Source organism: Salmo salar, chromosome 22, assembly GCF_965601325.2.
Source record: "Salmo salar chromosome 22, fSalSal1, whole genome shotgun sequence".
NCBI classification, from domain to species: domain Eukaryota; kingdom Metazoa; phylum Chordata; class Actinopteri; order Salmoniformes; family Salmonidae; genus Salmo; species Salmo salar.
In genome coordinates this window covers 56663483-56686297 of record NC_138312.1, presented here as the reverse complement: position 1 = coordinate 56686297, position 22815 = coordinate 56663483, and the positions used below count along the sequence as shown (strand labels likewise).

The 22815-nt window shown below is 44.9% G+C and overlaps 1 protein-coding gene across 8 annotated transcripts in view; it reads right to left on the bottom strand.

Moving 5' to 3' along the window:
* dock3 (dedicator of cytokinesis 3) overlaps nt 1–22815 on the bottom strand; it is a 366286-nt gene that overhangs the window by 125373 nt on the left and 218098 nt on the right. For all 8 annotated transcript variants that reach the window (XM_045705090.2, XM_045705092.2, XM_045705096.2 and 5 more), the window contains exon 6: nt 467–615. In XM_045705090.2, coding sequence (XP_045561046.1) covers nt 467–615 — 149 coding nt within the window. The remainder of the gene's footprint in view (nt 1–466; nt 616–22815) is intronic.

Sequence of the window (22815 nt, the reverse complement as noted above, 5' to 3'; positions counted from 1 at the left end):
CAAGGAGGGAGTGGTTTGATGGCTCAGTTGGTTGAAGCTACAAGGAGGGAGTGGTTTGATGGCTCAGTTGTTTGAAGCTACAAGGAGGGAGTGGTTTGATGGCTCAGTTGGTTGAAGCTACAAGGAGGGAGTGGTTTGATGGCTCAGTTGTTTGAAGCTACAAGGAGGGAGTGGTTTGATGGCTCAGTTGGTTGAAGCTGCAAGGAGGGAGTGGTTTGATGGCTCAGTTGGTTGAAGCTACAAGGAGGGAGTGGTTTGATGGCTCAGTTGTTTGAAGCTACAAGGAGGGAGTGGTTTGATGGCTCAGTTGTTTGAAGCTACAAGGAGGGAGTGGTTTGATGGCTCAGTTGGTTGATGTAACTGGTCTGCTGGTGCTGCTCCCAGCCTTGTGTTTGTGTATTTGTTTGGATGGAAAATAAAGTATCTATTTTATTCTAAGGTGAGGCTGAATGGTAAGGTAACTTACTCGTTGCCCCAGTCCAGGCGGATGGTGATGTGTCTCTTGACGTCTTTGATCTGGTCCTGGGTCAGGTGACCAGACAACATCTGTCTCCGAAGGTCAAACAGCTCATTCATCACGTGACGCAGCTTGTAGAACAAGTCCACCTTGTGTTTCTGTAGGAGAGAGGAGAGAGAGAGAGGAGAGAGGGAGGGAGAGAGGGAGGAGAGAGAGAGAGAGGTAGGAGAGAGAGAGAGAGGGAGGAGAGAGAGAGAGAGGGAGGAGAGAGAGGGGGAGGAGAGAGAGAGGAAGGGAGAGAGAGAGAGGAGAGAGAGAGAGAGAGAGAGAGAGAGAGAGAGAGAGAGAGAGAGAGAGAGAGAGAGAGGAGAGAGAGAGAGGGAGGAGAGAGAGAGAGAGAGGAGAGAGAGGTAGGAGAGAGAGAGAGAGAGGAGAGGTTTAGTAAGAGTATGACATTGTCAAGTTGAAATACAGAGAAGGGAAGAGGAGAGGAGAGATATCATATTTAATATCCCGCCTATAATGCCAATGGTGTCTACATCATAGGTTCATAGTTTATAAGCAAAGTAAGATCACTTAGCTCCACAGTACACTACAGAAGATCTAGCCAGTAACATCACATTCTGACATAGACTGTGAATCTCTTTACAAAACCAATGCAGGGATGTTTCACTTAACGGCAGACACTTCTATTTCTACTCATCCTACACTCGCTATCTGATCTGCCAGGAATAAAATGTCCATCTTCACAGACCAATTTCATGTTCACTGAAAACATCTGAGTAAGTCAGAGCATGTCAGCACACCATTTAAATTGGACCAAATCATCATTCCGTTCCTGTCGGACATGACTTACCAATCAGATCATAACACAGCCTTGATCCAAACTGAAGCCCTCCTGAGGCAACCTAGTCCCTGGAAAGGGTTGCCAAAAGCATTGGAATGAAACAAATTCTCCACAATTGTCTATTTCTCCACTCAGCCCATTCAAAACAGCCCTCCACTCAGGGACCACAATAATTACCTTTTTTACTTTACAAATGTAGAAAGCATCCATTATACTGAGATAATGTAGTGTCTGGCTTAAAGAGGTATAGATTACAGGTGATTCATTACATACAGATGCTGTATCTTCATAATTTTGTTGTTGCAGGAAATGCAAACTTTCATTTCATCAGACTGGCCTCTGCCTGGGGTCTCCAAGTCACTAAGTCTGCCCCCTGGGGCCTCTAACAGGCAATAACCTATCACAACTTTAATGAGCTACTCAAAGACAATATCACATATGTACTGGTAGAAGAAGACCCTACTCAAAGACAATATCACATATGTACTGGTAGAAGAAGACCCTACTCAAAGACAATATCACATATGTACTGGTAGAAGAAGGTCCTACTCAAAGACAATATCACATATGTACTGGTAGAAGAGTCAGTCAACAGTCCTGGAGCAGCACTGTTAAAGCCCTCTGATCCACTGGGAGCTGAGAGGAAGGAGTAAGTCACTGGTAGAAGATCAAGAGGGCTGGAATGCATAGTATGGTACAGTGGTATGGCAGGAATGCATAGTACGGTACAGTGGTATGGTAGGAATGCATAGTACGGTACAGTGGTATGGCAGGAATGCATAGTATGATACAGTTGTATGGCAGGAATGCATAGTACGGTACAGTGGTATGGTAGGAATGCATAGTACGGTACAGTAGTATGGCAGGAATGCATAGTATGGTACAGTGGTATGGCAGGAATGCATAGTACGGTACAGTGGTATGGTAGGAATGCATAGTATGGTACAGTAGTATGGTAGGAATGCATAGTATGATACAGTGGTATGGCAGGAATGCATAGTACGGTACAGTGGTATGGCAGGAATGCATAGTACGGTACAGTGGTATGGTAGGAATGCATAGTATGATACAGTGGTATGGCAGGAATGCATAGTACGGTACAGTGGTATGGCAGGAATGCATAGTATGATACAGTTGTATGGCAGGAATGCATAGTACGGTACTGTGGTATGGTAGGAATGCATAGTACGGTACAGTAGTATGGCAGGAATGCATAGTACGGTACAGTAGTATGGCAGGAATGCATAGTACGGTACAGTGGTATGGCAGGAATGCATAGTACGGTACAGTGGTATGGTAGGAATGCATAGTACGGTACAGTGGTATGGCAGGAATGCATAGTACGGTACAGTGGTATGGTAGGAATGCATAGTATGATACAGTGGTATGGCAGGAATGCATAGTACAGTACAGTAGTATGGCAGGAATGCATAGTATGATACAGTTGTATGGCAGGAATACATAGTATGGTATAGAGGTTTGGTAGGAATGCATTGTATGGTACAGTGGTATGGCAGGAATGCATAGTACGGTACAGTGGTATGGCAGGAATGCATAGTACGGTACAGTGGTATGGCAGGAATGCATAGTACGGCACAGTGGTATTGCAGGAATACATGGTACGGTAGAATGGTATGGTAGGAATGGTGTTAGGGATAGAGATAAAATAAGACATAGCTAGAGATGAAAAAGAAGCCATGGAGAGAGAGAGAGACGGTGAGTTAGAGATTGAGAGAGATCGAGGACCACACACGATACTATATAAAGCTTTCCCTAAATGGTCCCAGTGTGAGGTTAATAGGGTTGCAAAGGGTCAGAAACTTTCCAGTAAATTTCCTGAATTTTAGGGCCGGAATGCATAGTATGAAGTTAAGCCCTGGAATTTTGGGGAATTTTGCATAAATTCAACAAAAAAGTTAGCTTATAACAAGTGAACCTTTTTTTGTGGGATACACATAAGGCAATTCTAGGTCTTGTAGCATATTTTGGTTAACCTGTTAGGGCTAGGGGGCAGTATTTGCACGGCTGGATAAAAAAAATGTACCCGATTTAATCTGGTTACTAATCCTACCCAGTAACTAGAATATGCATATACTTATTATATATGGATAGAAAACACTCTAAAGTTTCTAAAACTGTTTGAATGGTGTCTGTGAGTATAACAGAACTCATTTGGCAGGCAAAACCCTGAGACATTTTCTGACAGGAAGTGGATACCTGATGTATTGTATTACCTTTAAACCTATCCCATTGAAAAACACAGGGGCTGAGGAATATTTTGGCACTTCCTATTGCTTCCACTAGATGTCACCAGCCTTTACAAAGTGTTTTGAGTCTTCTGGAGGGAGATCTGACCGAACAAGAGCCATGGAACGATGATGGCCCATTAGACACCTGGCGCGCGAGTTCATGTTGGGTACCCTCGTTCCAATACGTTATAAAAGAGTATGCATTCGTCCACCTTGAATATTATTCATGTTCTGGTTAAAAAAGGCCCTAATGATTTATGCTATACAACGTTTGACATGTTTGAACGAACGTAAATATATTTTTTCCCCTCGTTCATGACGAGAAGTCCGGCTGGCTTAGATCATGTGCTAACAAGACGGAGATTTTTGGACATAAATGATGAGCTTTTTTGAACAAAACTACATTCGTTATGGACCTGTGATACCTGGAAGTGACATCTGATGAAGAGAATCAAAGGTAATGGATTATTTACATAGTATTTTCGATTTTAGATCTCCCCAACATGATGTCTAGTCTGTATCGCAACGCGTATTTTTCTGGGCGCAGTGCTCAGATTATTGCAAAGTGTGATTTCCCAGTAAGGTTATTTTTAAATCTGGCAAGTTGATTGCGTTCAAGAGATGTAAATCTATAATTCTTTAAATGACAATATAATATTTTACCAATGTTTTCTAATTTTAATTATTTAATTTGTGGTGTTGACTTGACTGCCGGTTATTGGAGGGAAACGATTTCCTCAACATCAATGCCATAGTAAAACGCTGTTTTTGGATATAAATATGAACTTGATAGAACTAAAAATGCATGCATTGTCTAACATAATGTCCTAGGAGTGTCATCTGATGGAGATTGTAAAAGGTTAGTGCATCATTTTAGCTGGTTTTATGGTTTTGGTGACCCTGTCTTTGAATTGACAAAACATTACACACAACTGTTGTAAATGTACTGTCCTAACATACTCTAAATTTATGCTTTCGCCGTAAAACCTTTTTGAAATCGTAAAACGTGGTTAGATTAAGGAGATGTTTATCTTTCAAAGGGTGTAAAATAGTTGTATGTTTGAAAAATTTGAATTTTGACATTTATTTGGATTCAAATTTGCCGCTCTTGAAATGCACCTGCTGTTGATGGAGTGCACCACGGGGGGGGACGCTAGCGTCCCACCTAGCCCATAGAGGTTAAACTATCCCCAATTCAATGGAAATGCAACCCTCTGTATGCGCAGTGCATTCTTCCATCACATGTACAGTTGATTCTCAAGATCTTGCACACTAATGAGATGCGATTGATCCCACAATACTACACTGTCTGAGACAAGGACTACATGCTTTCTGGTAAGTTTTGATTGCAATACTGGGTGGGGTGAATATATTTTATATGGCATACATGACTTTTTGTTAACTAGTAAATAGTAGCCTACAGCAAAGTGTGTTTAAATCATTCCTAACTTGTTAACAATTTATGCTAGTTAGTTTTTGCTACCATGTGGGTTTTAGCTTGCTTGAGCCTGCTAGCTGAGGAGTGTTAATTCACCTGCTTCCATACTTACATTTATCTTACAAAGGAGTTGTTTAGTCGAACTGCTTAACTATTTATCTGTACATGGAATTGTATTTGTTTGTTTTTTTACAGGAAAATTCCACGGGCACTATCTGATGTGTAGAGACATTTCACTGCAGCTAATATAGAAGGAAAAGCTGTGTACATTTGCAAATACTGTGCCAAATCATATGTGAATAATGCAACAAAGATGCAGAATCATCTGGCCAAGTGCATAAAGTTCCCTCAGCGCTCACAACAAGCAACCTCCGACAAAAGTCCCTCTACTTCTATTCGAGGTGAAAATTATGAATCAGACACCTTATTGACAGCAACAGCTCATGGTCCTCCTGGAATCAGACGTTTTTTTGACTCAATGGAGGAACATAGTCAGAGAAATGCTGATGAATGTCTTGCTCGAGCTGTGTATGCAACTGGTTCACCTCTGATGCTCACAGGCAACGTGTATTGGAAGAGATTTCTGAATGTTCTTCGCCCAGCATACACCCCTCCAACCAGTCATGCTTTATCTACTCATTTGCTGGATGCAGAGTTCAACAGAGTTCAAGTGAAGGTCAAGAAAATCATAGAGAAAGCAGAATGTATTGCAATCATCTCTGATGGGTGGTCGAATGTTCGTGGGCAAGGAATAATTAACTACATCATCTCCACCCCTCAACCAGTATTCTACAAGAGCACAGACACAAGGGACAACAGACACACTGGTCTCTACATTGCAGATGAGCTGAAGGCAGTCATCAATTACCTTGGACCACAGAAGGTATTGGCACTGGTGACAGACAATGCTGCAAACATGAAGGCTACTTGGTCTAAAGTGGAGGAGTCCTACCCTCACATCAAACCCATTGGCTGTGCTGCTCATGCATCGAATCTGATCCTCAAGGACATCATGGCACTGAAAACAATGGATACAGTCTACAAGAGAGCCAAGGAAATGGTTAGGTATGTGAAGGGTCATCAAGTTATAGCAACAATCTACCTCACCAAGCAAAGTGAGAAGAATAAGAGCACCTCATTGAAGCTACCCAGCAACACCCGTTGGGGTGGTGTTGTCGTCATGTTTGACAGTCTCCTGGAGGGGAAGGAGTATCTCCAAGAAATGGCCATATCACAGTCTGCCGATATGGACAGCCCCATCAAGAGGATCCTCCTGGATGATGTATTTTGGGAGAGAGTGGTAAGCAACCTGAAACTCCTGAAACCTATAGCAGTAGCCATTGCACAGATTGAGGGAGACAATGCCATCCTGTCTGATGTTCAGACTCTGCTTGCAGATGTAAGAGGAGAAATCCATACTGCCCTGCCCACTTCACTGTTGCTCCAAGCAGAGGAAACTGCAGTTCTGAAATACATCAAAAAGCGTGAAGACTTCTGCCTGAAGCCCATACACACCACAGCGTACATGTTGGACACCAAGTATGCTGGCAAGAGCATCCTGTCTGGTGCAGAGATCAACAAGACCTATGGTGTCATCTCTACCGTGTCTCGCCACCTTGGCCTGGATGAGGGCAAGGATCTTGGCAGTCTGGCGAAGTACACTTCCAAGCAAGGGCTTTGGGATGGAAATGCAATATGGCAGTCAACATTTCTCATCAGCCACCTGGTGGAAGGGACTTTGTGGATCTGAGGCTCTTTCCACTGTTGCCTCCATCATCCTCCAAATCCCACCAATCCCACCAACATCAGCCGCCTCAGAGCTCAGAGGTCCTTGTTTGGGAAAAACACACACCAAAGCACGCAACAGGCTGACCAATACAAGGGTTGAAAAATTGGTGGCCATCCGGGAAAATGTTTGGCTTTTTGAGCCTGACAACGAGCCATTCTCAACAAGGTTGGAAAATGAGGCCTCAGCCTGATGTTCAAGTGGTGGACATTGAGGAGGTCAAGGGAGAAGTCATGGAAGCCTGAGAGGAAGACAAGACTATCATTTTACAGATGTATGTTGAAAACGTTTTTGGGAGATGCGATGGATCATTGGGCATCATTCAATATTCCCTTTCTTTAGTTGTTCAGTGAAATCATCCCATGTGAAGAGTCAACTCATTTAATTTAAGTTAAAATTGTAACTAAATAGTTTTTTTTTTATTTCTATTGGCAGAAGTTAATCATTTGCAATTATGTCCACTTATGATAAGGTAAAAGGTTTATGTTTCTGTCTCCATATGATATGGTAAATATATCCAATGCAAAAAACATCTACATTTAAATGGTATTAATATTAATTTGCAAATATTTCTGTTAATTCCCATATATTTCCTTAAATTCCCACGAAAAGTTTACACCCTTGAATATTCCCCAAAATGTGCAACCCTAGACGTTAATATAATATATAAAGTGTTCCCTAAATGATCACAGTGTGATGTTAATATATTATATTCAGTAGACTGCATGGCTAATGTAACTAAATATATCTGGCTGATCCAACTATAGAAATGTCAGACAAGTCATATTTCCATCAATGTAACCTCATTATAAACAGTGAGAGCGAGAACGAGAGAGAGAGAGAGAGAGAAGGCAAGAAGGGCATTCTATGCCATCAAAAGGAACATAAAATTCGACATACCAATTAGGATCTGGCTAAAAATACTTGAATCAGTTATAGAACCCATTGCCCTTTATGTTTGTGAGGTCTGAGGTCCACTCACCAACCAAGAGTTCACAAAATGGGACAAACACCAAATTGAGACTGCATGCAAAATTCTGCAAAAATATCCTCTGTGTATAATGTAAAACACCAAATAATGCTTGCAGAGCAGAATTAAGCCGATACCCGCTAATTATCAAAATCCAGAAAAGAGCGTTTCATTCTACAACCACCTAAAAGGAAGCGATTCCCAAACCTTCCACAACGAAGCCATCACCTACAGGGAGATGAACCTGGAGAAGAGTCCCCTAAGCAAGCAGGTCCTGGGGCTCTGTTCACAAACACAAACAGACCCCACAGAGCTCCAGGACAGCAACACAATTAGACCCAACCAAATCATGAGAAAACAAAAAGATAATTACTTGACACATTGGAAAGAATTAACAAAAAAACAGAGCAAACTAGAATGCTATTTGGCCCTAAACAGAGAGTACACAGTGGCAGAATACCTGACCACTGTGACTAACCCAAACTTAATGAAAGCTTTGACTATGTACAGACTCAGTAAACATAGCCTTGCTATTGAGAAAGGTTGCCGTCGGCAGACCTGGCTTTCAAGAGAAGACAGACTATGTGCACAGCACACTGTCCACAAAATGAGGTGGAAACTGAGCTGCACTTCCCAACCTCCTGCCTAATGTATGACCATATTAGAGACACATATTTCCCTCAGATTACACAGATCCACAAAGAATTAGAAAACAAACCCAATTTTGATAAACTCCCATATCTACTGGGTGAAATACCACAGTGTGCAATCACAGCAGCAAGATTTGTGACCTGTTGCCACAAGAAAAGGTCAACCAGTGAAGAACAAACACCATTGTAAATACAACCTATATTTATGCTTATTTATTTTCCGTTTGTACATCATTACAACACTGTATATATACATAATATTACATTTGTAATGTCTTTATTATATTGGAATTTCTGTGAGTGGAATGTTTACTGTTCATTTTTATTGTTTATTTAACTTTTATATATTATATACTTATACATATGTTTCCCATGTCAATAAAGCCCCTTGAATTTCATTGAATTGAATTGAGAGACGGAGGCAGAGGCAGAGAGATAGAGAGAGAGGAGGCAGAGGTAGGGGCAGAGACAGAGAGAGAGGAGGCAGAGGTAGAGGCAGAGAGAGAGAGAGAGAGAGAGAGAGAGAGAGAGAGAGAGAGAGAGGAAGCAGAGGTAGAGGCAGAGAGAGAGAGAGGGGGAGAGAGTGTGAGAGAGGCAGAGCGAGAGAGAGAGAGAGAGAGAGAGAGAGGGAGAGAGAGAGAGAGTGTGAGAGAGGCAGAGGCAGAGAGAGAGAGAGAGAGAGAGAGTGAGGGAGGCAGAAGCAGAGAGAGAGAGAGAGAGAGAGAGAGAGAGAGAGAGAGAGAGAGAGAGAGAGAGAGAGAGAGAGAGAGAGAGAGAGAGAGAGGGAGAGAGAGAGAGAGAGGGAGAGGGAGAGGGAGAGGGAGAGGGAGAGGGAGAGGGAGAGAGTGTGAGAGAGGCAGAGAGAGAGAGAGTGAGAGAGGCAGAGAGAAAGAGAGAGTGTGAGAGAGGCAGAGGCAGAGAGCGAGAGAGAGAGAGAGAGAGAGAGAGAGAGTGTGAGCGAGGCAGAGGCAGAGAGAGAGAGAGAGAGAGTGAGAGAGGCAGAGGCAGAGAGAGAGAGAGAGAGTGAGAGAGTCAGAAGTAGATGGAGAGAGAGAGAGAGTGAGAGAGTCAGAAGTAGAGAGAGAGAGAGAGAGAGAGAGAGAGAGGCAGAGGCAGAGAGAGAGAGAGAGAGAGAGAGAGAGAGAGTGTGAGCGAGGCAGAGGCAGAGAGAGAGAGAGTGAGAGAGGCCGAGGCAGAGAGAGAGAGAGAGAGTGAGAGAGGCAGAAGTAGAGAGAGAGAGAGAGAGTGAGAGAGGCAGAGGCAGAGAGAGAGAGAGGGAGGCAGAGGCAGAGAGAGAGAGTGAGAGAGGCAGAGAGAGAGTGAGAGAGATAGAGAGAGGGAGAGAGAGAGCGAGAGAGAGAGGGAGAGAGTGTGAGAGAGGCAGAGGCAGAGAGAGAGAGAGAGAGAGAGTGAGAGAGGCAGAGGCAGAGAGAGAGAGAGAGAGAGAGAGAGAGAGTGTGAGAGAGGCAGAGAGAGAGAGAGAGAGAGAGAGAGAGAGAGAGTGAGAGGCAGAGGCAGAGAGAAAGAGAGACAGAGAGAGAGAGAGAGTGAGAGAGTGTGAGAGAGGCAGAGGCAGAGGCAGAGGCAGAGAGTGTGAGAGAGATAGAGAGAGGAAGAGAGAGAGTGAGAGAGAGAGGGAGAGAGTGTGAGAGAGGCAGAGGCAGAGAGAGAGAGAGAGAGAGTGAGAGAGGCAGAGGCAGAGAGAGAGAGAGTGAGAGAGGCAGACGCAGAGAGAGAGAGAGAGAGAGAGAGAGAGAGAGAGTGTGAGAGAGGCAGAGAGAGAGAGAGAGAGAGAGAGAGTGAGAGAGGCAGAGGCAGAGAGAAAGAGAGACAGAGAGAGAGAGAGAGAGAGAGAGAGAGTGAGAGAGTGTGAGAGAGGCAGAGGCAGAGGCAGAGGCAGAGGCAGAGAGTGTGAGAGAGGCAGAGGCAGAGGCAGAGAGAGAGAGAGAGAGAGAGAGAGAGAGAGAGAGAGAGAGAGAGATGTCTCATTATAAACTATGCTGTTATGGTACTGCTGAATATTCATGCCTCCTGAGCTAGTGTCACATTAAGCATTGGTAAGACCTGAAATCCAGAGGAGGCAACACATCCCAAGGACCCCAGCTTCTGCAGCCATCGTGAGGAGGAGGATGCTTGTTCCCATCCGCCCGACCCTCAGAATCAACAACTCCAATGCTGGAAGTAAGTGTGAGTGATGTTGTTGCATACGTGTGTGTCTGACTCTCCTACCTTGGCCTGCTGTAACCGGTACCGCTTGCCGTGCGGTAGCAGAGAGAACAGTCTATGACTTGGGTGACTTGTCTTTGACAATGTTTAGGGCCTTCCTCTGACACCGTCTAGTATAGAGGTCCTGGATGTCAGGAAACTTGGCCCCAGTGATGTACTGGGCCGTTTGCACTACCCTCTGTAGCGCCTTACGGTCAGATGCCAAGCAGTTGCTATACCAGGCGGTGATGCAACCGGTCAGGATGCTCTCGATGGTGCAGCTGTTGAACCTTTTGAGGATCTGGGGCCCCATGCCAAATCTTTCACGACTGTCTTGGTGTGTTTGGACCATTATAGTTTGTTGGTGATGTGGACACCAAGGAACTTGAAACTCTCGACCCGCTCCACTACAGCCCTGTCAATGTTAATGGGGGCCTGTTCGGCCCTCCTTTTCCTGTAGTCCACGATCAGCTCCTTTGTCTTGCTCACATTGAGGGAGAGGGTGTTGTCCTGGCACCACATTGCCAGGTCTCTGACCTCCTCCCTATAGGCTGTCTCATCGTTGTTGGTGATCAGACCTACCACTGTTGTGTCGTCAGCAAACTTGATGATAGTGTTGGATTCTTGCTTGCCATGCAGTCGTGGGTGAACAGGGAGTACAGGAGGGTACTAAGCACACACCCCTGAGGGGCCCCAGGGTTAAGGATAAGTGGGGTCCTTAGCTTAATGATGAGTTTTGTGGGCACTATGGTGTTGAACGCTGAGCTGTAGTTAATGAACAGCATTCTCACATAGGTGTTCCTTTTGTCCAGGTCGGAAAGGGCAGTGTGGAGTGTGATTGAGATTGCGTCATCTGTGGATCTGTTGGGGCAGTATGAGAATTGGAGTGGGTCTAGGGTTTCCGGCATGATGGTGTTGATGTGAGCCATGATCAGCCTTTCAAAGCACTTCATGGCTATCGGCGTAAGTGCTACAGGGCAGTAATCATTTAGGCAGGTTACCTTCACTTTCTTGAGCACAGGGACTATGGTGGTCTGTTTGAAACATGTTGGTATTACAGACTCGGTCAGGGAGAGGTTGAAAATGTCAGTGAAGACACTTGCCAGTTGGTCAGCGCATGAATTGAGTACACATCCTGGTAATCCATCTGGCGCAGCGGCATTGGTAATGTTGACCTGTTTAAAGGTCTTGCTCACATCGGCTACGGAGAGAGTGATCACACAGTCGTACGGAACAGCTGGTGCTCTCATGCATGGTTCAGTGAGCATAAAAGGCATTTAGCTCGTCTGGTAGGCTCACCTGGGGGTCAATACACAAAACCAGAGACACTTTGGGGGTCAATACCCAGGTCAAAAGTGATAGATGAAGTAGGGCTTAATTACCATGTTGCTGAGAGAGAGAGAGCGAGAGATAGAGATAGAGAGAGAGAGAGATAGATAGAGAGATAGAGAGAGAGAGAGAGAGAGAGAGAGAGAGACTCCTGCCAATGGTGTGAAGTTCTCTTCATCTGTCTCTCTATCTCTGACTATTATTAACACAGGACAATGGCCAGAAAAAGGAATGCACACATAAATTCCATAGGGTTCTTGGCAGGTTGTGTGGAGGAAAAGAGGTGCTGGGAGCAGAAGAGAACAAGGTTTTTTTCCAAATTGCACCCTATTCCCTTTATAGTGCACTACTTTTGATCAGGGCTCTGGTAGAAAGTAGTGCACTATGTAGGGAATAGGGTGCACTATGTAGGGAATAGGGTGCACTCTTAGGGCTATGATCAAAAGTAGTACACAATGTAGGGAATAGGGTGCACCCTTAGGGCTCTGATCAAAAGTAGTACACAATGTAGGGAATAGGGTGCACCCTTAGGTCTCTGGTAGAAAGTGTCAATATGTAGGGAATAGGGTGCACCCATAGGACTCTGGTAGAAAGTAGTCAATATGTAGAGAATAGGGTGCACCCTTAGGGCTCTGGTAGAAAGTAGTCAATATGTAGGGAATAGGGTGCACCCTTAGGGCTCTGGTCAAAAGTAGTGGACAATGTAGGGAATAGGGAACCATTTGGGACTCAGACCAGGTCCAATGTTAAAGTCCTAAATCAGAGCCCGTCCAGCAGGGTCAGTTATGAGAACTTGGCTGAACCCCACACCACGTAACAGTTCCAGGATGCAGCTGGGCTCATCACACTTATAAACCCATCTAGGTGTGCACGTCTCCCTCTTGTCATGTGATCTGCTGTACATATCAAAAGTATACAAGATCTCTGGGAAGAGACATGAGCCACACGTCTGCATGAGTGTCTCGCAATATAGATCCATTTCATCCTCAGGTAGGTCAGTATGTAGCCTACATAACAACTCAGGTAGATCAGTATATAGCCTACATAACAACTCAGGTAGATCAGTATATAGCCTACATAACAACTCAGGTAGATCATTGTATAGCCTACATAACAACTCAGGTAGATCAGTGTATAACCTACATAACAATTCAGGTAGATCAGTCTATGGCCTATGGCCTACATATCAACTCAGGTAGATCAGTGTATAGCCTACATAACAACTCAGGTAGATCAGTATATAGCCTACATAACAACTCAGGTAGATCATTGTATAGCCTACATAACAACTCAGGTAGATCAGTGTATAACCTACATAACAATTTAGGTAGATCAGTCTATGGCCTATGGCCTACATATCAACTCAGGTAGATCAGTGTATAGCCTACATAACAACTCAGGTAGATCAGTGTATAACCTACATAACAATTCAGGTAGATCAGTCTATGGCCTACATATCAACTCAGGTAGATCAGTGTATAGCCTACATAACAATCAGTGTGGATGACGGATCACCAGCTCAAGCTGAACCTCGGCAAGACGGAGCTGCTCTTCCTCCCGGGGAAGGACTGCCCGTTCCATGATCTCGCCATCACGGTTGACAACTCCCTTGTGTCCTCCTCCCAGAGTGCTAAGAACCTTGGCGTGATCCTGGACAACACCCTGTCGTTCTCCACTAACATCAAGGCGGTGACCCGATCCTGTAGGTTCATGCTCTACAACATTCGCAGAGTATGACCCTGCCTCACACAGGAAGCGGCGCAGGTCCTAATCCAGGCACTTGTCATCTCCCGTCTGGATTACTGCAACTCGCTGTTGGCTGGGCTCCCTGCCTGTGCCATTAAACCCCTACAACTCATCCAGAACGCCGCAGCCTGTCTGGTGTTCAACCTTCCCAAGTTCTCTCACGTCACCCCGCTCCTCCGCTCTCTCCACTGGCTTCCAGTTGAAGCTCGCATCCGCTACAAGACCATGGTGATTGCCTACGGAGCTGTGAAGGGAACGGCACCTCCATACCTTCAGGCTCTGATCAGGCCCTACACCCAAACAAGGGCACTGCGTTCATCCACCACTGGCCTGCTGGCCCCCCTACCTCTGAGGAAGCACAGTTCCCGCTCAGCACAGTCAAAACTGTTCGCTGCTCTGGCACCCCAATGGTGGAACAAGGTCCCTCACGACGCCAGGACAGCGGAGTCAATCACCACCTTCCGGAGACACCTGAAACCCCACCTCTTTAAGGAATACCTAGGATAGGATAAAGTAATCCTTCTAACCCCCCCCTCCCTTAAAAGATTTAGATGCACTATTGTAAAGTGGTTGTTCCACTGGATATCATAAGGTGAATGCACCATTTTGTAAGTCGCTCTGGATAAGAGCGTCTGCTAAATGACTTAAATGTAAATGTAATAACAACTCAGGTAGATCAGTGTATAACCTACATAACAATTCAGGTAGATCAGTCTATGGCCTACATAACAACTCAGGTAGATCATTGTATAGCCTACATAACAACTCAGGTAGATCAGTGTTTAACCTACATAACAATTCAGGTAGATCAGTCTATGGCCTACATATCAACTCAGGTAGCTCATTGTACACATATCATCACGCCATCTTTCCATCCACAAATAATAGGACTGCTTTATAGTGTAGCAGGAGATCCTCTAGTCAAGGCGATGTTTGATTAGCCAAGTAACTGGGCAGAACAGCAGCCATCTTGGGACCAAAGACAACGCATAGTATTTTATTACAGCTATTTAGCATCTTTGATTCTGATGCACAATGAGGGCTAAAATATAGCCAGCTAGCTAGCTCCTACTCTCTTCTCATCTATTTGTTGATTCCCTCCCTTCCTCCCTTCTTTCCTGATGAAGTGACTGCCTCACACCTTCACACCCACTCTATCCATCTATGGCCTGCTGCCATCCATCTGTCCATCTCCATCCATCTCTCCCTCTATCCATCCCTCCCTTCATCCATCCATCTCTCCCTCCATCCATCCCTTCATCCATGTCTCTCAGCATCCATCCCTGCCTCCCTCCACTCCAGTGGGCTAGACTATTTAATATAACTGACTGATTATTACACTGATGACACACACACACACACTCACTGACAGAAGACCAATGGACGGACAAGACAAACGGAGGAGGAGATGAGAACATCCTCTTTAATCTCAATGACCCTGACAACTAGAATAATGAGATAAGCCATGAAGGGCTTTAAATACCTGGGGTGAAAGGTAGCCTAGTGGTTAGAGCGTTGGGCCAGTAACTGAAATGGTTGCTAAATCAAATCCCCGAGCTGACAAGGTACAAATCTGTCGTTCTGCCCCTGAACAAGGCAGTTAACCCAGTGTTCCTAGGCCGTCATTGTAAATAATAATTTGTTCTTAACTGACTTGCCTGGTTAAATAAAAATATATATATAAATAAGTACTTAAAGACCCAGTGCAGAATTTGATTATGTTTTATATTTCCAAACTATGAAGTTGGAATAATACTGTGAAATTGTAAAAATGATAATGAAATGTTAATATCAGGGCTGTTGGAAAAGACTGCCTGACATTTCTGCCTGTTTTGGTGGGATGGAGTTTAGACCAGAGCTGTTGGAAAAGACTGCCTGACATTTCTACCTGTTTTGGTGGGATGGAGTTTAGACCAGGGCTGTTGGAAAAGACTGCCTGACATTTCTACCTGTTTTGGTGGGATGGAGTTTAGACCAGAGCTGTTGGAAAAGACTGCCTGACATTTCTACCTGTTTTGGTGGGATGGAGTTTAGACCAGGGCTGTTGGAAAAGACTGCCTGACATTTCTACCTGTTTTGGTGGGATGGAGTTTAGACCAGGGCAGTTGGAAAAGACTGCCTGACATTTCTACCTGTTTTGGTGGGATGGAGTTTAGACCAGGGCTGTTGGAAAAGACTGCCTGACATTTCTACCTGTTTTGGTGGGATGGAGTTTAGACCAGGGCTGTTGGAAAAGACTGCCTGACATTTCTACCTGTTTTGGTGGGATGGAGTTTAGACCAGGGCTGTTGGAAAAGACTGCCTGACATTTCTACCTGTTTTGGTGGGATGGAGTTTAGACCAGGGCTGTTGGAAAAGACTGCCTGACATTTCTGCCTGTTTTGGTGGGATGGAGTTTAGACCAGGGCTGTTGGAAAAGACTGCCTGACATTTCTACCTGTTTTGGTGGGATGGAGTTTAGACCAGGGCTGTTGGAAAAGACTGCCTGACATTTCTACCTGTTTTGGTGGGATGGAGTTTAGACCAGGGCTGTTGCGGTGACCGTATTACCTCCATGCCAGCGGTCACGAGTCATGAAGGCAGTCAAATTCCACGTACATAGATGACATTAAGCACATTAATCCGCTTTACAAGGGGTGGAGAGCCTAACTACGTACATAAGCAGTACTTGAGTTTAAATTTTGGGGAAGATATTTTCAAACTGAGCAGTCGGGGGAGAACGCCCTTTGTCAGGTAGGTGACTCTGACAGAGCTCTAGATTTCCTCTGTGGAGATGAGAGAACCTTCCAGAAGGACAACCATCTCTGCAGCACTCCACCAATCAGGCCTTTATGGTAGAGTGGCCAGACCAAAGCCACTCCTCAGTAAAAGGCACATGTCAGCCCGCTTGGAGTTTGGCAAAAGGAACCTAAAGATTCTCAGACCATAAAAACAAGATTCTCTGGTATGATGAAACCAATATTGAACCTGGCATCATGCTGTGGGGAGGTTTTTCAGCGGCAGGGACTCAGAGACTTGTTAGGGTAGGATAATGTAGGGAGCTGGAGAGAGCTTGGCAGAGGAACAGTTTGGTTTGAGGCAAAGATGGAGGGAGCAAAGTACAGTGATCCTTAATGAAAACCTGCTCTAGAGTGCTCAGGATCTCAGACAGGGCGACACTTCACCTTCCAACAGGACAACGACCCTAAGCACACAGCCAAGACAATGCAGAAATGGCTTCGGGACAAGTCTCTGAATGTCTTTGAGTGGCCCAGCCAGAGCCTGGACATGAACCTGATCGAACATCTCTAGAGAGACCTAAAAATGGCTGTGCAGCAACGCTCCCCATCCAACCTGAGCTTGAGAGGATCTGCAGAGAAAAATGGGAGAAACTCTCCAAATACAGGTGTGCCAAGCTTGTCTTACCCAAGGAGACTCAAGGCTGTAATTGCTGCCAAAGGTGCTTCAACAAAGTACTGAGTAAAGGGTCTGAATACTTATGTAAATGTGATATTTCCGTTTACATTTTTTTAAATAAATGAGCAAAAAATAATAAAAAACGTTTTGTTTTGTCATTATGGGGTAATGTGTGTAGATTGATGAGGGGGAAAAACTATTGAATCTATTTTAGAATATACGGCTGTAACGTAATAAAGTGTGGAAAAAGTCAAGGGTTCTGAATACTTTCCGAAAGCACTGTATATCTACAATACAAAATCCATGTGTGCTTGTATGTGCGTGTCTGTGCCTGTGTGTGTCTCTTCACAGTGCCAAATCTAACTCTACTGCTTGTACCAGTTACTTGATGTGGAATGGAGTTCTATGTAGTCATGGCTCTATGTAGTACTGTGCACCTCCCATAGTCTGTTCTGGACTTGGGGACTGTGAAGAGACCTTTGGTGGCATGTCTTGTGGGGTATGCATGGGTGTCTGAGCTGTGTGCTAGTCGTTTAAATGCATGTCAACACTTCTTACAAATACAAGTAGTGATGAAGTCAATCTCTCTTCTACTTTGATCCAAGCGAGATTTAAATGCATATTATTAATGTTATCTCTCTGTGTCCATTCAAGGGCCAGTTGTGCTGCCCTGTTCTGGGCCAATTGTAATTTTCTTAAGTCCCTCTTTGTGGCACCTGACCACATGACTTAGTCACCTCATCCTGCTCAATTTCCACATTATTCATTACAAGACTTAGTTGAGGTTTAGGGTTTAGTGAATGATTTGTCCCAAATACAATGCTTTTAGTTATTTTATTTTTAATATTTAGGACTAACTTATTTCTTGCAACCCATTCTAAAACTGACTGCAGCTCTTTGTTAAGTGTTGCAGTGATTTCACTTGGTGTGGTACTGTAGCTAACGTGGTAGCAGCTGATGAGGTGGTGTGGTACTGTACCTAACGTGGTAGCAGCTGATGAGGTGGTGTGGTATTGTAGCTAACGTGGTAGCAGCTGATGAGGTGGTGTGGTACTGTAGCTAACGAGGTAGAAGCTGATGAGGTGGTGTGGTACTGTAGCTAACGTGGTAGCAGCTGATGAGGTGGTGTGGCACTGTAGCTAATATGGTAGCAGCTGATGAGGTGGTGTGGTACTGTAGCTAACGTGGTAGCAACTGATGAGGTGGTGTGGTACTGTAGCTAACGTGGTAGCAGCTGATGAGGTGGTACTGTAGCTAACGTGGTAGCAGCTGATGAGGTGGTACTGTAGCTAACGTGGTAGCAGGTGATGAGGTGGTGTGGTACTGTAGCTAACGGGGTAGCAGATGATGAGGTAGTGTGGTACTGTAGCTAACGTGGTAGCAGCTGATGAGGTGGTGTGGTACTGTAGCAAACGTGGTAGCATTAATGAGGTGGTGTGGTACTGTAGCTAACGTGGTAGCAGCTGATGAGGTGGTGTGGTACTGTAGCTAACGTGGTAGCAGCTGATGAGGTGGTGTGGTACTGTAGCTAACGTGGTAGCAGCTGATGAGGTTGTGTGGTACTGTAGCTAACGTAGTAGCAGCTGATGAGGTGGTGTGGTACTGTAGCTAACGTGGTAGCGGCTAATGAGGTGGTGTGGTACTGTAGCTAACGTGGTAGCAGCTGATGAGGTGGTGTGGTACTGTAGCTAACGTGGTAGCAGATGATGAGGTGGTGTGGTACTGTAGCTAACGTGGTAGAAGCTAATGAGGTGGTGTGGTACTGTAGCTAACGTGGTAGCAGTTGATGAGGTGGTGTGGTACTGTAGTAACGTGGTAGCAGCTGATGAGCTGATGAGGTGGTACTGTAGCTAATGTGGTAGCAGCTGATGAGGTGGTGTGGTACTGTAGCTAACGTGGAAGCAGCTGATGAGGTGGTGTGGTACTGTAGCTAACGTGGTAACAGCTGATGAGGTGGTGTGGTACTGTAGCTAACGTGGTAGCAGCTGATGAGGTGGTGTGGTACTGTAGCTAACGTGGTAGAAGTTGATGAGGTGGTGTGGTACTGTAACTAACGTGGTAGCAGCTGATGAGGTGGTGTGGTACTGTAGCTAACGTGGTAGCAACTGATGAGGTGGTGTGGTACTGTAGCTAACGTGGTAGCAGATAATGAGGTGGTGTGGTACTGTAGCGAACGTGGTAGCAGCTGATGAGGTAGAAGATTATGATCGCTAATGTCAAAAGCTGCACTGTAATCTAACGAAATAGCTCCCGCAATATTTGTATTATCAATTTCTCTCAGACAATCATCAGCCATTTGTGTACGTGCCTTACATGTTGAATGCCCTTCAACAGTGTGCTGAAAATCTGTTGATCCTTTATTTACTATTAAATAGCATTGTATCTGGTCAAATGTCATTTTTTCCAAAAGTTTACCAAGGATTGGTAACAGGCTGATTGGTTGGCTATTTGAGCCAGTAAAGGGGGCTTTACTATTCTTGGGTAGCGGAATGACTTTTGCTTCCCTCCAGGCCTGAGGGCACACGCTCTCTAGTAGGCTTACAATGAAGAGATGGCAAATAGGAGTGGCAATAGGTCACTATTATCCTCAGTAATGTTCCATCCAAGTGGCTTGTCATTGTTGATAGACAACAATATTTTTTCACCTCTTTCACACTCACTTTACAGAATTCACAATTACAATGCTTGTCTTTCATAATTTAGTCAGTTATGCATGCATAAGTTTCCTTATCTTGCCAATGAAAAAAATCATTCAAGTAATTGGCAATATCAGTTGGTTTTGTGATGAATGAGCCATCTGATTCAATGAATGATGGAGCTGACTTTGCTTTTTTTCCCACAAAGTTTAATTTACTGTAAGGTTAAAGCTTTTTACTATCATTCTATTTATCATGTACCTTCATTTCATAAAACAGTTAGTTCATTGTTATTTTTGTTCAGTTTAGTCACATGATTTCTTAATTTACAGAATGTTTGACATTTGGCTGTGGAGCCAGACTTATTTGCCATTCCTTTTTTGCTTCATCAGTCTCAACCATTTTTCAATTCCTCATCAATCCACAGCGATTTAACAGTTTTTATATTCATTTTCTTAATGGGTACATGCGTATTAGTAACTGGAATAAGCAATTTCATAAATATGTCAAGTGCAGTGTCTGGCTGCTCCTCATTACACACCACAGATCAGCAAATATTATTTACATCTTCAACATAGGAATCACTACAGAACATATTGTATGACCTCTTATATACTATATACACAATTTCAATCGCACTCCACACCGCCCTTTCTCACCTGGACAAAAGGAACACCTATGTGAGAATGCTGTTCATTGACTACAGCTCAGCATTCAACACCATAGTGCTCACGAAGCTCATCACTAAGCTAAGGACTCTGGGACTAAATACCTCCCTCTGCAATTGGATCCTGGACTTCCTGACGGGCCGCCCCCAGGTAGTAAGAGTAGGCAACAATACGTCTGCCACGCTGATTCTGAACACTGGGGCCCATCAGGGATGTGGACTTAGCACCCTCCTGTATTCCCTGTTCACCCATGACTGCGTGGCCAAACACGGCTCTAATACCATCATTAAGTTTGCTGACGACACAACAGTGGTAGGCCTGATCACTGACAACGATGAGACGGCCTATAGGGAGGAGGTCAGAGAACTGTCAGTGTGGTGCCAGGACAACAACCTCTCCCTCAATGGGAGCAAGACTAAGGAGCTGATCGTGGACTACAGGAAAAGGCTGTCCGAACAGGCCGACATTAACATCGACGGGGCTGCAGTGGAGCGGATCGAGAGTTTCAAGTTCATTGGTGTCCACATCACCAATGAACTATCAAGGTCCAAACATACCACGACAGTCGTGAAGAGGGCATGACAAAACCTTTTCCCCCTCAGGAGACTGAAAAGATTTGGCATGGGCCCCCAGATCCTCAAAAGGTTCTACAGCTGCACCATCGAGAGCATCCTGACCGGTTGCATCACCGCCTGGTATAGCAACTGCTCGGCATCTGACCGTAAGGCGCTACAGAGGGTAGTGCGAACGGCCCAGCACATCACTGGGGCCAAGCTTCCTGCCATACAGGTTGTGTCAGAGGAAAGCCCATAAAAATTGTCAGAGACTCCAGTCACCCAAGTCATAGACTGTTTTCTCTGCTACCGCACGGCAAGCGGTACCGGAGCGCCAAGTCTAGGACCAAAAGCCTCCTCAACAGCTTCTACCCTCAAGCCATTAGACGGCTGAACAATTAATAAAAATGCATGTACAGATTACCTCAACTAGCCTGTACCCCCGCACACTGACTCGACACCGGTGCCCTCTGTATATAGCCTCATTATTGTTATTCTTATTGTGTTACTTTTTATTATTACTTTTTATTTTAGTCTACTTGGTAAATACTTTATTCGTCTTCTTGAACTGCATCGTTGGTTAAGGGTGTGTAAGTAAGCATTTCACGGTAAAGTCTACACTTTTCGGCGCATGTGGCAAATAAAGTTAGATTTTATTTTATATATTAGGCTCAGCCTTTGGAACTTTGTGTGAGCTACAGACAGTGCAGATCCATATGACTCTCTGTTAGGGTAGGATAGTGTAGGGAGGTAGAGAGGGCTTGGTAGAGGAACAGTTATATGACTCTCTGTTAGGGTAGGATAGTGTAGGGAGGTGGAGAGGGCTTGGCAGAGGAACAGTTATATGACTCTCTGTTAGGGTAGGATAGTGTAGGGAGGTGGAGAGGGCTTGGTAGAGGAAGAGTCATATGACTGTGTTAGGGTAGGATAGTGTAGGGAGGTAGAGAGGGCTTGGTAGAGGAACAGTCATATGGCTCTGTTAGGGTAGGATAGTGTAGGGAGGTAGAGAGGGCTTGGTAGAGGAACAGTTATATGACTCTCTGTTTGGGTAGGATAGTGTAGGGAGGTGGAGAGGGCTTGGCAGAGGAACAGTTATATGACTCTGTTAGGGTAGGATAGTGTAGGGAGGTGGAGGGCTTGGCAGAGGAACAGTTATATGACTCTCTGTTTGGGTAGGATAGTGTAGGGAGGTGGAGAGGGCTTGGCAGAGGAACAGTTATATGACTCTCTGTTAGGGTAGGATAGTGTAGGGAGGTGGAGAGGGCTTGGCAGAGGAACAGTTATATGACTCTCTGTTAGGGTAGGATAGTGTAGGGAGGTGGAGAGGGCTTGGCAGAGGAACAGTTATATGACTCTCTGTTAGGGTAGGATAGTGTAGGGAGGTGGAGGGCTTGGCAGAGGAACAGTTATATGACTCTCTGTTTGGGTAGGATAGTGTAGGGAGGTGGAGAGGGCTTGGCAGAGGAACAGTTATATGACTCTCTGTTAGGGTAGGATAGTGTAGGGAGGTGGAGAGGGCTTGGCAGAGGAACAGTTATATGACTCTCTGTTAGGGTAGGATAGTGTAGGGAGGTGGAGAGGGCTTGGCAGAGGAACAGTTATATGACTCTCTGTTAGGGTAGGATAGTGTAGGGAGGTGGAGAGGGCTTGGCAGAGGAACAGTTATATGACTCTCTGTTAGGGTAGGATAGTGTAGGGAGGTGGAGAGGGCTTGGCAGAGGAACAGTTATATGACTCTCTGTTAGGGTAGGATAGTGTAGGGAGGTGGAGAGGGCTTGGCAGAGGAACAGTTATATGACTCTCTGTTAGGGTAGGATAGTGTAGGGAGGTGGAGAGGGCTTGGCAGAGGAACAGTTATATGACTCTCTGTTAGGGTAGGATAGT